Source organism: Bufo gargarizans, chromosome 11 (assembly GCF_014858855.1).
Source record: "Bufo gargarizans isolate SCDJY-AF-19 chromosome 11, ASM1485885v1, whole genome shotgun sequence".
NCBI lineage: Eukaryota > Metazoa > Chordata > Amphibia > Anura > Bufonidae > Bufo > Bufo gargarizans.
The window spans coordinates 87,839,699-87,850,399 of record NC_058090.1 but is presented as its reverse complement, the minus strand read 5'-3'; the positions used below and the strand labels follow the sequence as shown (position 1 = coordinate 87,850,399).

Sequence of the window (10,701 nt, the reverse complement as noted above, 5' to 3'; positions counted from 1 at the left end):
CTCGGCACTCAGACCCTCACAAATCAAAACTTTTCATATGTCTTTGACTTATCAAAACAAAAAAAAAAAGCCTGCGCTCTATTATCCATAGACTTAAAGGCTATGGACACCTTTTGGGGTTTATTTTTTTTTTTTAAATCCTTGCTTTTTCCTCATTTTGGGCTAAAAATCTTTTTTTGGTTTGATCTTTGTTAAAAACTGTTGACCAGTTTTTGTTCTGCAGCCTTCCTTATCTACAGATCATTGCTCTCTGTTTTAAACTGAATCGGTCAGGTATCAGGGGGAGAAAAACAGAACTGGATCGCACATCCACAATGCTCAAAAGGCATAAGCCCACTCACCACGCCAAGGTCACCTCTATGAGTGGGACCTACTCTGACAAATAGGCCCAGCACAATGCGGTGACAAAGCGGCACTGCCCTAGTAGGCGGCAGGAGCCAGGTGTAGGGTCCCATTCAAATAGGCAACCTTGTCGCGGTGAGTGGGCCTATGCTTTTTGATCAGATTGTATACTAATGCCTCATGTACAGCATAGGGGTAGGTATACGATAAATTGTGCTGAGAAGCAGTTAGGTAAAAGCATAGTATTGAGGATGTGCGATCCAGTTTCTTCTTATATTTGACATGAATCGGTCAGGTTGCTGCTCTGATGGCTCGATGTGTAGCCCTTATCTCTGAACTCCTGGCAGCTCATAAACATTCATTTACACCATATTCAATCGGAGGCAATCCTCGCAACTATGTCTTGTCACGGCCACGGAAAGGAAGCGGGTGTTGCGGGTTGGGTTTAGGCGGGGGCTTAAATGTTGGCAAGTATTCAGAATTCATGTGCATTTTATAGCAGCTTGTATTCTTCTCTGTATGCGCTGCAGACAACCTTTACGGTCCATTCACACGTCCGTGTGTGTTTTGCGGATCCGCAAAACACAGACACCGGCAATGCGCGTTCCGCATTTTGCGGACCGCACATCGCCAGCACTTAATAGAAAATGCCTAATCTTGTCCGCAATTGCAGACAAGAATAGGACATGTTCTATTTTTTTCGGGAACGGAATTGCGGACCCGGAAGTGCGGGTCCGCAAATCCATATCCGGGCAGCACATTGTGCGGCCCCGTAGAAATGAATGGGTCAGCAATTTGCTGAACAGAATTGCGGACGTGTCAATGGAGCCTTACACTGATGGAAAACTGCTGGGAGTTGGTTAGGGACCCCTGGTTTAGGGCTCATTCAGACGGCCGTATGCTGTCCGCAAAAATGCGGATCCGTTTTTTCTCGGACAGTTCAGCATGTCCGCAAAAAAAACGGATTGCATTCCATTTTTTTTAATTTGTTTTGCTGAGCCGTGCAATAGAAGAAAAGGCCCCGCAGAAGTGAATGGGACAGCATCTAAACGGATCCGCATTTCACGGCTGTCTGAATGAGCCCTTACACTGTGAATTTCATTAGAAACTGAGAAAATAGTCAGAAATTGGTCATTTATTTCTTCTGTGACTGGATCCATTTTTATACATTTCTTACAGTTTTCTTTGGGGGGGAAAAAAGTCTTCATGGGAAATCATCATATCTAGGGAAGATGGGGAGGTAGTCATCAGGTTCATAGCGAGAAGGATCCATTGGGGGAAACAAGATTGGAGGGAGACGGGGTCGCTCTGGAATGGGGTTAGGCGGTTCGTATGGGAAAGGGATGTGCGGTTTAGGTGGAGGACGGAAAGGTCCAAAGAGGGGGGGCTCGGTGGGGACAGGAGGGAGACCTGCAGAGAAACACAAGGATTATGTTAATGGTATGTAGACACGACTCCTTCAAGGTATTTAGTGGCATCTGGCCCATGTTTAAAAAAAATACCATATATGGCACAGTGTACATTTTGTTTTACTGTAGGCCTCGGTTTGGAATACCGCAGCCTTCTGTTATAGTCCATGCGGCAAAGCTAGCGAGGCAACTTTCTCCTCTCCTGGTTACAAACCTCACACCAGATCTGCCTTGCTGTAAGGCGACCGGCTGCAGCAGGAGCTCTCCCCCAATGACCACGTCCTATAGATGGAGACCACCCCCCTCAGCAGTCCATCTACTGGAAATGGAAGGACATTAGAGATGTTGTCCCATGCCAAATACATATCCTTTATCCACAAGATAGAGGGGGGTGTCCCGGTGGTCGGACCCCCACGATAACAAGAGGGGGGGGGGGCCCTGTGTTTTCCAGTTTGAATGGCGTGGCGATTACACAGGCTCCATTCAACTCTTTGGGACTGTCGGAGATCGCTGAGTATCGGATATCTTTGGCAGTCCCGTATCATTGAATGGAGCAGGAGCTTGCATGTGTGACCACCACTCCACTCAAACAAGAGAACATAGGGCCTTAATTCTCATGATAGGCGGGAGTCTGACTGCTGGGGCCCCCGCCTATCACATACTTATCACCTACTTTTTGTTCTCTGCAGAATTTCTACAGTTCTTCAGGAGTTGGCAGAAAATCTTGACTGGACGCGCTTTTTCCTTCTACATTTGTAGGTCTAGTGTAGCTGGTATTTTAGTATGCCCTGAGTACACCCCCCCCCCCCCCCCCCTCCTCTGTTTCTGGTCCTGCGCCCTGGCTCCCATTCGCCCAGCTTGTTAATTCCTAGCTGGAGTATGAACGGGGCCACGTGCACCGCTACAGCCAATTACTGGCTTCAATGATGAGGTGCCCCCAAGTGGCTCATCACAGGACTCTTGGAGACACATCACCACTGAAGCCAATCATAGGCTGCAGTGGTGAACATGTCCCCATCCTTACTCTGCCCGGAAGACTGGATGATGGCCAAATGGGAACGAGGATGCAGGACCGAAATGTCAGGGAGCAGGGGAGTATCATTACTAGTTCTATGGACTCCTGCAATGGCCTCTGCTCAGTAGTCAACATGAGGCACAAAGACTGGCACTGCTGAGGCACAAAGACTGGCACTGCTGAGGCACATAGACTGGCACTGCCGAGGCACTAAGACTGGCACTGCCGAGGCACAAAGACTGGCACTGCCGAGGCACAAAGACTGGCACTGCTGAGGCACTAAGACTGGCACTGCTGAGGCACTAAGACTGGCACTGCTGAGGCACAAAGACTGGCACTGCTGAGGCACAAAGACTGGCACTGCTGAGGCACAAAGACTGGCACTGCTGAGGCACAAAGACTGGCACTGCTGAGGCACTAAGACTGGCACTGCTGAGGCACTAAGACTGGCACTGCTGAGGCACAAAGACTGGCACTGCTGAGGCACAAAGACTGGCACTGCTGAGGCACAAAGACTGGCACTGCTGAGGCACAAAGACTGGCACTGCTGAGGCACTAAGACTGGCACTGCTGAGGCACTAAGACTGGCACTGCTGAGGCACACTAGCCCAAATAGTGACTTTTGGCTCACTTCTAGGACTTGTGATTCTAGTGTAGAAATCTCATTTCCAGGATCAGACATCAGTTCCAAAGGGATCTGAGCCCTTTCTTCCATTTATAATACATAATGTTGGACTAAGTTATCCATTGTCATTGTAATTCCCCTTCAGATTTGACTGGTGAGTAGAGTGATGATCCACCCCTAAATAGGTCCAAATTTCGCTGTCGATTTATTAAATAATATATTTTTATAGGATAGGGGTCTGAACTTCATTGTTCTGATACAGAGCTCCAAATCCTCAAAGGAAGTAATTCTAACTGCCAACAGCTGCCACTAGGGGGAGCTCTGCGCATACCCGACTGTATATACAGTAGTGAGGCACGGAAATGTCTCGACCACTTTATAGACGTGGTACACGGCCCGTAGGTCAGTCTTTTGGTGCGTTTTGCTTTGTAAGCGGTTTATATTCTGTCCAAATGATAGCCTGCACGCTCTTACCTGACGAGACACTCATGCACAGTTTTACGCATCCGTTACTACAGCACTTCTTGTTCCAATCGCAGTCATTGCTGTCTTTACACAGATTTCTCGCAGGAATGCAGTGAATGCCTGGCTTGCCTGGCACAGTCGGAGGACATTGCCCTACAGAAAAATATTGCATTGTGAGAAAACATTAGACTGTACAATAATCAAATAAATCTCTACGATCCTGTTTCTGCCCATATAATAGGATATCCCTGACAAACCGCAATGACAGATGCTAAACGCACGTTTTTTTTTTTACCTCCGAAGCACCGTTTTCCCCAATGTTTCACTTGCCTTATTTTTCTGGATAACCCTTTTAATTTTTTTGTACATACAGATCACTTTCTATAGCTTGTCTCTATAAGGCCCCTTTCACACGAGCGAGTTTTCTGCGCAGGTGCGATGCGTGACGTGAACGCACAGCACCCGCACTGTATCCGGACCCATTCATTTCTATGGGGCTGTGCACACGAGCGGTGATTTTCACGCACAAGTTCTGCGTTGCGTGAAAAATGCAGCATGTTCTATATTGTGAGTTTTTCACGCAACGCAGGCCCCGTAGAAGTGAATGGGGTTGCGTGAAAATCGCAAGCAAGTGCGGATGCGGTGCGATTTTCACGCACGGTTGCTAGGAGACGATCAGGATGGAGACCCGATCATTATTATTTTCCCTTATAACATGGTTATAAGGGAAAATAATCGCATTCTGAATACAGAATGCATAGTACAATAGCGCTGGAGGGGTTAAAAATAATAATATAACTCACCTTAAGGCCTAGTTCACACGAACGTTTTTTTTTGCGAGTGTACGGGCCGTTTTTTTGTGTTCTGTATACGGAACCATTCATTTCAATGGTTCCGCAAAAAAACGGAATGTGTTCTGTATGCATTCCGTTTCCGTTTTTCCATTCCGTTGAAAGATAAAACATGTCCTATATTTGGTCCGCAAATCACGTTCCGTGGCTCCATTCAAGTCAATGGGTCCGCAAAAAAAAAAGGAACACATACGGAAATGCATCCGTATTCGTTCCGTTTTTACGGAACCATCTTTAGAAAATGTTATGCTCAGCCCAATTTTTTCTATGTAATTACTGTATATGGCATATGGAAAAACGGAACAACGGATCTGTGAAAAACGGACCGGACGCAAAACACTGAAAAAGACATACGGTCGTGTGAAAGAGGCCTTAGCCTGTGGAGCGCTTTGTCCCTGGATATTATTATTTTCAGTTTTCCATTTTTGTATGTTCCTCAGTGATAGTCAGTGATCACTTTTTGTTATGTTGACCAATTGCGATTCAAGCAATTAGATTTTTTTTTCAGTTATTTACGTTTTTATGTAAAATTTGAAAAGGGATGCAATTTAGTTTTTTTTATTGAAAAAAAGACTTTTTATTACTTAGGAACTTTGAACATGCAATCACTGGATTGTTTGTACCCAACACTGCGATACCTTATTATTGCAGTCTATGGCGATTGTGACGTCTTCCTGTTAAGACGCATGTCAAATGTTGAGAAGGGGTTAAAGGGGATTCGGACGAGCATATTGAAGACCAGGCTATCCACACATACATATACTAACTGGGTGATATCCTCCACCACTACCACATAAGGGCGGGATGATAAGTAGAACTAGATGGGTCTCTTTACCTTACCAGTAACTCTGGTATTTAACGATTGCCTCCATATATAACCCAACCCATTGTGGTTTGACATAATTTATGGGCCATTGATCACGTTCCAGGTGAGTCACGGCCGCGCACAATGCAGATCTTTTGTAACCAGTGATGATTCACTTTTTAATTTGAACATATGACAAATATTGTTTAGATAAAAAAATATACCAATATCAAAAGGGGCCGCCATCTCTTCAAAGGGGGATGTCTCATCAGAGACAAGCCCTTTCAGTTTGGAGAGAAACTTGTAGGGAGTGGGTTGGCGATCAATTCTACAGGGTTAGGGCTTATTCACACGGCCGTATTGCTTTTTCAGTGTTTTGCGGACCTTTTTTTATGGATTCGTTGTTCCGTTCCGTTTTTCCGTATGACATATACAGTATACAGTAATTACATAGAAAAAATTGGGCTGGGCATAAAATTTTCAATAGATGGTTGCGCAAAAACGGAACGGATACGGATGCATTTCCGTATGTGTTTTTTTTTTTTTTTTGTGGACCCATTGACTTGAATGGAGCCACGGAACGTGATTTGCGGGCAATAATAGGACAATACTCAAAATGTAGCGGAACGGAAATGCGGACATATGGAATGCTCACGGAGTACATTCCGTTTTTTTTTTGCGGCTCCATAGAAAGGAATGATTCCGTATACGGCCCTTAGACACAGCCTGAGCTTCTAGAGTGGGAATTAGCAACCTCCGGCGCTCCAGCTGTTCAGAAACTACAACTCCCAGAATTCTTCATTCACTTCTATGGGAGTTAGAAGAGCAGCCGAGCATGTTTGCATGCTGGGAGTTGTAGTTTCACAGCAGCTGGAGTGCCGAAGGTTGCTGATTCCTGTTCTAGAGTGAGCAGGACTTTAACCGCCTCCAAACCGCCATGGATCGGATCCGCAAAACACATACGGACGTCTGAATGGAGCCTTACGGGGGGTGATCAATGACAGGGGGGTGATCAGGGAGTGTATATGGGGTGATCACCCCCCTGTCATTGATCACCCCCCTGTCAGGCTCCATTCAGACGTCCGTATGTGTTTTGTGGATCCGCAAAACACGGACACCGCGGATCCGCAAAACACATACGGACGTCTGAATGGAGCCTTACAGGGGGGTGATCAATGACGGGGGTGATCAGGGAGTCTATATGGGGTGATCAGGGGGTTAATAAGTGACGGGGGGGGGGTAGTGTAGTGGTGTTTGGTGGTACTTTACACAGCTACCCGTGTCCTCTGGTGGTCGATCCAAGCAAAGGGGACCACCAGAGGACCAGGTAGCAGGTATATTAGACGCTGTTATCAAACCAGCGTCTAATATACCTGTTAGGGGTTAAAAAAATCGCATCTTCAGCCTGCCAGCGAACGATCGCCGCTGGCAGGCTGGAGATCCACTCGCTTACCTTCAGTTCCTGTGAGCGCGCGCGCCTGTGTGCGTGCGTTCACAGGAAATCTCGCGTCTCGCGAGATGACGCGCCGGTGCGTCAAGGAGGAATGAATCGACCGCCTCCGGAACGCAATCCTGCGTTAGGCGGTCCGGAGGCGGTTAAAGATGGCGCCCGCACCTGCTGCCCTGAATTGTAATATACAAGCCTAGAAGCCTCATTAGTTACCCCAGAAACATGCTCTTCTGGATTTTAGGCCTCTTAGGGGTTAAATGTCAGCCATCGGCATTATTGCCGATCGCAGACATTAACCATGGGTGTCTGCTGTGTGATATAGCCACCACACGGTTGCTATGGCTCTCAGAATACGGTGACATTAAAACAATTTAAGTACAATTACCAGTGTGGCTCCAGCTGGGGGAAGGAAAGGGGGAACAAGGGACAAATTCATCATAGCTGGGCAGCGTATGCCGGCTATGATAACCAGGGGCGCTGCCAGATGCTGCGCTTGATTCACAATGAGACTAGCCATGGCTGACGTAGATTTCAGTGTTCTCCCCACATTTGCCCTGCCCCTTTTGGAGAAAGTGGCAATGCCACGGCATTTGCAAAAATATTTTGCTCAAGTGCTGTTGAAAGTCACAAAGCGTTAATTTTAACGTAAATTTGTTTTCCCTTAGTCCTAACAGCAGCACAAGCGGGGAGTTCTCCCCTGTGAAACTGGTAGGACAGGTGGAATTTTTATTGATAAAAATTTACTACCAAGCTAATTAAACAATTAACCCACCCCTATAAAGGGACACCCGCCCTTCTGCCAGTGCTTTATCACCAAGTACACAAACAAAAAACTGGGTGGGAAATTTGTGTGCTGCTGTTAGGACTAAGGGAAAACAAATTTACGTTAAAATTAATGCTTCCCTTACGTCCTAACCAGCAGCACAAGTGGGGACCTAGCAAGGAGCAAAACAGACAAATTGGGAGGGTCCCACAGTTTTTTGATTTTTTTTTAGGAGAGGGCCACACTCAGAATGGTACGTCCAAACGCCACTCCCTCAGAGCGTCTAGATCTAGGCGGTTATGCTTAATAAAGGTGCTGTGGGAGCTCCAAGAAGCTGCAGCACAGATTTGCTCTAGCGGAACCAAACTTTTCTCCGCATACGAAGTAGATACTGCCCTTGTAGAGTGGGCAGTGACAAAGGATGGAGGAGCCAACCCCTGAGCTAGAAAAGCTTCATGGCAGAAGGGCGGGCGTCCCTTTATAGGGGGTCGGTTAATTGTTTAATTAGCTTGGTAGTAAATTGTTATCAATAAAAATTCCACCTGTCCTACCAGATTCACAGGGGAGAACTCCCCACTTGTGCTGCTGGTTAGGACGTAAGGGAACGTAGCATATTTATCAGAGGAACAAAAAAATGTCCATTTTAATTCCAATTTTTTTAAAATGCTGTCAGTGTAATACCATAGATTTCAGGATGCTAAGGGTTACACAGCATTATAAATCAGTATAAGGGCTCGTTCACACAAACGTTTTTTGCGTTCCGTATACGGAACCATTCATTTCAATGGTTCCGCAAAAAAAACGGAATGTACTACGTATGCATTCCGTTTCCGTATTTCCGTTTTGTTGAAAGATAGAACATATCCTATTATTGCCCACAAATCACATTCTGTGGCTCCGTTCAAGTCAATGGGTCCGCAAAAAAATGTACTCCGTATGTCTTCCGTATCCGTTCCATTTTGGCGGAACCATCTATTGAAAATGTTATGCCCAGCCCAATTTTTTCTTTGTAATTACTGTATATGCCATATGGAAAAACGGAACCAGAAACACTACTGAAAAAAAAAGAAGGAAAACGGATCCGGGAAAAAACGGCCCGCAAAACGCTGAAAAAGACATAAGGTCGTGGAGCGAGCCCTAATGCTGTGCAATCCTGTCAGAGGAGCAGAGGCGAGAACAGGACCTCACACTGACACACGCTGCAAGTTCCTTGAATTGAAGTCGCTCAAGTGCGTCTGGCCTTAGGTTTAGGATGTTAGTCACAATGTAAATGAACGTTCTTCAACTTCCTAATATACCTTATGTTTAAAATCTTTACCATTTTCAATTTGTTAGATTTCTGTCAGCAAATGAGAATATTCTTGCTGCAAACCTGTCCATAGCTAGCCATGCACTCAGCTGAGAAGTGGATACAACTGTATACAGCCCCGGACATGGTTGCAAACCACCTGAGAGATGTGGCGCAAGCTGCATTGCCTAGGCCAGGGATCAGCAACCTCCGGCTGAAAACTACAACTCCTAGAATCCTTCTTTCACTTCTATAGGAGTTGCAAGAATAGCTGAGTAAGTGTGCAGGCTGGGAGTTGTAGTTTTCACAACAGCTGGCGTGCCGAAGGTTGCTGATCCCTGGACTAGGCATTACATCTCTCTGGTGGTTTGCAACCATGTCTGGGGTGCGGGCTCTCTAGGCAGTAGCAAACATAAAGAAGTAAATTTATGCTAGTTTCACACTAGCGGCTGGGGACTCCGGCAGGCAGCCGAACAGCCTGTTGGATCCGTGCTGCCGCTAGTGCACGTGTGCCGCCGGAGGTTGACTATAATAGGGGCGGAGCGGAGTTCTGGCGGCAGCACGGCAGCGCACGCCAAGAGGCGGCCGGAATAAAAGTACTACATGCAGGACTTTTATTCCGGCCCCTTCTCGGCGTGCGCTGCTGTAAATCCATTGACTATAATGGGGGCGTGCATACCTCTGGCGGTACACGTGCACTAGCGGCAGCACAGATCTGACCGGCTGTTCACCCTGCCGGAGTCCCTGACATTAAACATTAATAAATCATAGAATCAGGCTCTGCATGCTGAGCCGTTTCCAGATTTTCCACAATAAAGCATCTACATATCCGTCTTAAGACTACAATGAATGACATCACCACGTCCATACAAGCCTGTAGGATCCGGAGCTCCAGCACAAAATCTGTACAGCACCCCACATCTACCATGTGCTTTCTATCATAATGGTGTCTTCGTATAGGGCAGAGGGGTTTTGGGGGAACCTGGGCCTGGTAGCAACTGCTATCTCTGTACCTCCCCTGCCCGTCAAACTGACTGCCGCCCCACAACCACGTCTAGCTAATCAGTTTATGCCTTAGGCTGGTACTGCATTGTCCTATGCTCACCATCTGGTCTTCTAATTATGAATCCGGAGGTGAGGTCTGTCCCTGCTAGGACGGCGCATAGTGTCAGCAGGACAATCCGACCTGGAGGCATCATCTTGCTTCTGCTGTCTAATGGCTTCATGGCTTTATATACGTCCCACGATAAGGAGGGCAGGGAGTTGTCTCTCCATCACAAATATGTTCATTCTTAATTAAGCTACTCCCTATATGTATTACATAACACGCGAGAAGACAGAAAAACCTGATTATCTAGAATGGGAATAGAAGCGTCTTCCTTGTTGGAGGTAAATGGACATGAAATTGCTGATATCGGCATTTTGTTCAGTGAAATTATATGCTTTATCTCCACCGAATACTCCCTATTTTCCTGTAGCAAAATAAAATTGCTTAAGTCAACTCTCATGCATACACCCTTTAGCTACCAGGGAGCTTAGTTGGATTTATTGACATTGGGACACATGCTGGCGATATTTACATTACATGTAGAGATCCCTGATGACATCACAGGTTTAGGAGCAGGTAGACAAGGTATGACATCAGTTGAAGATGGTTTCACTGAGGGTCATAGTCAACGTGATGCGGT

At 46.4% G+C, this 10,701-nt stretch overlaps 1 protein-coding gene across 1 annotated transcript; it reads right to left on the bottom strand.

Moving 5' to 3' along the window:
- Positions 1-1,461: 1,461 nt before the first annotated feature.
- Positions 1,462-10,275, bottom strand: LOC122921998 (leucine-rich repeat extensin-like protein 6). The gene is made up of 3 exons (XM_044272385.1): positions 10,119-10,275; positions 3,866-4,009; positions 1,462-1,752 (listed from the first exon to the last, which is right to left on the bottom strand). Exons 1-3 carry the CDS (start codon positions 10,237-10,239, stop codon positions 1,547-1,549), a joined length of 471 nt encoding a protein of 156 aa, XP_044128320.1. The 5' UTR covers positions 10,240-10,275; the 3' UTR covers positions 1,462-1,546.
- Between the last annotated feature and the right edge of the window lie 426 nt (positions 10,276-10,701).

Coding starts and splice junctions, on each gene's coding strand:
- LOC122921998 (XM_044272385.1), bottom strand. CDS start 10,239: ATGAAGCCATTAGACAGCAGAAGCAAGATGATGCCTCCAGGTCGGATT. Junction 4,010..10,118: donor CATAATTAGAAGACCAGATG/GTGAGCATAGGA, acceptor ATTTTTCTGTAG/GGCAATGTCCTCCGACTGTG. Junction 1,753..3,865: donor GTGCATGAGTGTCTCGTCAG/GTAAGAGCGTGC, acceptor GTTTCTCTGCAG/GTCTCCCTCCTGTCCCCACC.